Consider the following 3,817-nt stretch of genomic DNA (forward strand, 5'->3'; position numbering starts at 1 on the left):
CTCCGCCATTTCGATCCTCTTGCGTTCATCGGGCGCGTCTGGTTTATGTGGTTTAACTAATTGTAAACTTACCGTGGGACTAACGAGTAATGCTTTCGAATCGCCTACCCATGCGACATATAAATGCCCGTACGATGGTGGTTCGCGTTGTGCCAATAGCATACAAACCGCAGTTGTACCACTGGAAATGCCTTTTTGTGTGAACATTTTATCTGTTTGTAAGAAGGAATGCTCAAAAGCTTCGCGATAAGATTTTACATCATCCAGCTCATTGGTTGTGGTTTTCAAGCTTTCGGCTAGTAGGTATGGCAGTTGGCTTGTTGCGTAACTGGCCGCCAACGGCCCTGAATGACCATCGAATACACCATAAAAGCTGTACGGTTGCTTTAATTCATATAAATCACTAAAGCGCTCTAAACAAACATGTCGATCCTCCATTTTACGTGGCTTATTTTTAATGTGACCAACTGTGTAAGCAGTGGGAAGCGGTGATGCAGCTATATGGCATGTACATTTTGAACCATCTGCGCACAGTGCATCTTTTTCTGCATAATTTTGCAAATTGCCTGCCTCTGTATTATCCGTCAAACGGGTGAGTAACTTTTCCAAATTGTTCACAACATACTTCTGTAGTTTTACCAAATCATAAACGATGCCCGTATCTGTTGCTGTTTTCGGTTTGTTTTGATCTTGTTTTCCGCTGGCGTTGAACTCACATTCCTTGGCATTGCGGCACCCTTCTTCAACTTCTGCGGCAACAATACGCAATATGGGTAGTTGGAAAAATCGCGGACATTGCTTTAATTGAAGATGATTCCATACGGACATAATTATTTCAGCGGGCACTTCCTGTGAGCGCACCGGATATGTTTCATTACTGCTACGGGAAATGCTGATACGCGTAGGTTCACCGGCGCTTGCAGCATTATTCACCGATTCTCGTACTAAATCACTCAAGAAACCTTTAAATTCTCTCAATCTTGCGCATTCCNCGCGTAGGTTCACCGGCGCTTGCAGCATTATTCACCGATTCTCGTACTAAATCACTCAAGAAACCTTTAAATTCTCTCAATCTTGCGCATTCCATCGACTGCGAAGCAGTTGCGGCAGCAGGTACTTTCTCCGACATTCCTTCACAGTGCCCCAGACAAACACACACAAGCTAACTTCTCGCGTTGTTGGATATTGTTTAACTTTTACGATTGCTGTTTCTGTTAAAAGCGTTTATAAGTACATTATTTTTTAAATTTTATTTGTTATTACTGTACGATTATAAACTACGTGATTTATAATTTGTTTTTGCTCCAGCATCTCCAAAATCAAGGGACATTCCCGCACACCCAGCTGATTAAGCTTAACGATAGCTAATAGATATCGATAGCAGAGTCTCGATGAATGACTAATCGATTTAGTAATTTTTCCCCTTTTTAAGATTATTTTTTAATTAATTGAGACATAAAGAATCTTAACAAAATCCTTCTGTAGCAGTGTATGCTTGGTATTCCAATTGGAAAATTGCTCACCGATGAGAATGTCGTCAACGAAATAATTGATGCCCTTCTATGGAGAATCACTGAATTACTTTTAATGAATAAATGTGGACTTTGTAATTNGCAGTGTATGCTTGGTATTCCAATTGGAAAATTGCTCACCGATGAGAATGTCGTCAACGAAATAATTGATGCCCTTCTATGGAGAAGGCTGGCATTATGGGGAATCACTGAATTACTTTTAATGAATAAATGTGGACTTTGTAATTTTTGCCTGCCGAGGGATGACCGCTGTTAAGAAAATACCTTTTTTCTATATTTTTTTTGCGATGTTGCTTTGACCAGGGTTTGGACCCAGGTGCTGCGGAGTGGAAGCCACCACCTGCGCTTTCCACCTGCGCAGGGATCTAAACTATATGCAATATGTAATAACTGCTCCTCTCTAAGAAACCAAACACTTCTCTAAAAGTACTTTTGCTGGTGTAATCTTAATCATATATTTTTGAATTACATTTAATTAAATAGTAATGATAATGCTTCCTTGGTAAATATCATAATCACTCATCCAATGTTATATGCAAATTTGCCGAAGGATGCAAGCCCAATTCCTTTATAGTAGAACTATCATGTTCCGCCTCAAGCATTTTTCTCGGGAACGCACAAATCAATTTATATGTACCGCCATTCTTGATAACATGCGAGTGTTTTTCGCCTATATATAGCCTCAGCACTTTCAAGAGCGTATCTGATGGCCAACGTAGTTGTACCACTTCATCATTGCCTTCGGCATTAAGTAAACGCAATCTGATCGCAGTCAGTTCATTAGTGGCTTGACCAAGTTGTTTTTCATAGGAAATAATCGTTTGATTATAAGCGCTCTTGCTATCCTCATCGCCAAATTCTTCCGCTGACTCAAATTCACTACTATCATCGGCGCCGCCATCTTCATTGTTACCAGTATTTTTGGTTTTACTTTTACCATTTGTACTACTACTTTCGCGCATAGAATTTCGTATGGCTAAATTAATTTGCTCTTCTTCGGTAAGATCAAGTAATTTAAGGCGCTTCTTTTTTTCAGCGCTATTCTCGGCTTCTTGCTCATCATCTGACAACGTTATAGTACGTTTGGAAGTAGATGGACTATCGTCGGTTGCATCATCTGAGAATTCCTTGTGCTCACTTATATATTCTCGCAAACCGGAAAGCACATTTGACTCTTTGGGATCATTGCACTTCCACATCTCTTCGCCAGTACGTGGATCAACCACACACACATATGGCAAATTCGCACAGTGATAAAATGTTACAAATCTGCGACCTTCAGAGGTATCAGCATCGATCTGCAGTAAATAAATATATTATATTTTTTACTTTTCATGTAAACGCTTACAGTAAATAAAATTGAAGAAATATACTTACTTGCCACAACAAAAAACGTCTTTTAATAACTTGACGCACATCCTTGTTCGCCCACACATCACGATTGAGTACCTGTGAATTGAAATTGTCATCTTGAACATTCACCAAAAGCCAACGGCTCAGTGCTGTTGCACGTGCGCGGCCTGCTTGAAAGGTGCCAGCGAATGCAATATCGGTTGGCGGACGGAAAAGATCACCCAAACGAGAAGAAGTTGAAGGTTTCGAATCAGTCGACTGTGCTGTAGCAGCTGTTGTCACCATTGAAGCAGCGCGTGTACTAGCCCAACGTCTACCGTTAATACCATTTGATGTTGACGCTAGTCCAGATACATCTGCTTGCAGTTGCTCCTCCATTAGTTCCCCTTCGCGTGCAAAATCTCGAAAGGGGCATATTTTTACACGTTGATTCATGCGTTGCATGCGTCCCGTAGCAGATAATGACGGCGCTGCAAGAAAATTATCATCCTCAGGTCCAATTAATTGTTCACGTCTTGGAGCAATGGGCGCTCGCACATTATCCTCATCATCGAAGGCATCTGGTACGGCGGCGCCATCGCTAGTGGGAACTATATCAGCAACTCCGCTGCCTTGCTCAAAATATAACGCAACTGCTGATTCTACGTCATTGTTGCAGGCACCCAGCAAATGTTTAGCCTCGTCCGAACTGGCACCCGTTACTTCAATCACGCGTTCCACTAGCTCATCGCTTGGTGTGGACATTTTAAAAAGGTATTGGCTGCACGTCTATTAGCAATCACACTGCCTTTTTATTGAAATAAAAGGTGAAAATTTTCGAAAATTCCTACTTAAAACAAGTTTACACGATTTTTACTAAATATGCAATTGCGAGTGCACGAAATGCTTTTTTCTGCTCTGTTTATTTGCTTTGACATTTCTCTCAATTTGTT

The 3,817-nt window shown here is 40.9% G+C and overlaps 2 protein-coding genes across 2 annotated transcripts; both read right to left on the reverse strand.

Moving 5' to 3' along the window:
* Positions 1-6: 6 nt before the first annotated feature.
* LOC108354046 (protein phosphatase 1L) lies at positions 7-1,398 on the reverse strand (the record flags this gene model as incomplete). Its single annotated transcript, XM_017605239.1, has 2 exons — positions 1,057-1,398; positions 7-962 (listed from the first exon to the last, which is right to left on the reverse strand). Coding segments are annotated over exons 1-2 (1,029 nt in total), but the record flags the coding sequence as incomplete, so codon positions are not given.
* Positions 1,399-1,962: 564 nt separating this feature from the next.
* Positions 1,963-3,794, reverse strand: LOC108354047 (UBX domain-containing protein 7-like). The gene is made up of 2 exons (XM_017605241.1): positions 2,910-3,794; positions 1,963-2,830 (listed from the first exon to the last, which is right to left on the reverse strand). Exons 1-2 carry the CDS (start codon positions 3,627-3,629, stop codon positions 2,048-2,050), a joined length of 1,503 nt encoding a protein of 500 aa, XP_017460730.1. The 5' UTR covers positions 3,630-3,794; the 3' UTR covers positions 1,963-2,047.
* Positions 3,795-3,817: the final 23 nt, after the last annotated feature.

This window comes from Rhagoletis zephyria, unplaced genomic scaffold (genome assembly GCF_001687245.7).
Source record: "Rhagoletis zephyria isolate East Lansing unplaced genomic scaffold, Rhagoletis_zephyria_1.1 Rzeph_scaffold_33034, whole genome shotgun sequence".
NCBI classification, from domain to species: domain Eukaryota; kingdom Metazoa; phylum Arthropoda; class Insecta; order Diptera; family Tephritidae; genus Rhagoletis; species Rhagoletis zephyria.

Bases quoted from the DNA above. Each gene is read 5' to 3' on its own strand.
- LOC108354047 (XM_017605241.1), bottom strand. From the start codon at position 3,629: ATGTCCACACCAAGCGATGAGCTAGTGGAACGCGTGATTGAAGTAACG. The intron at 2,831-2,909 runs GTAAGTATATTT...TATTTACTGCAG, and splicing joins GACGTTTTTTGTTGTGGCAA to ATCGATGCTGATACCTCTGA.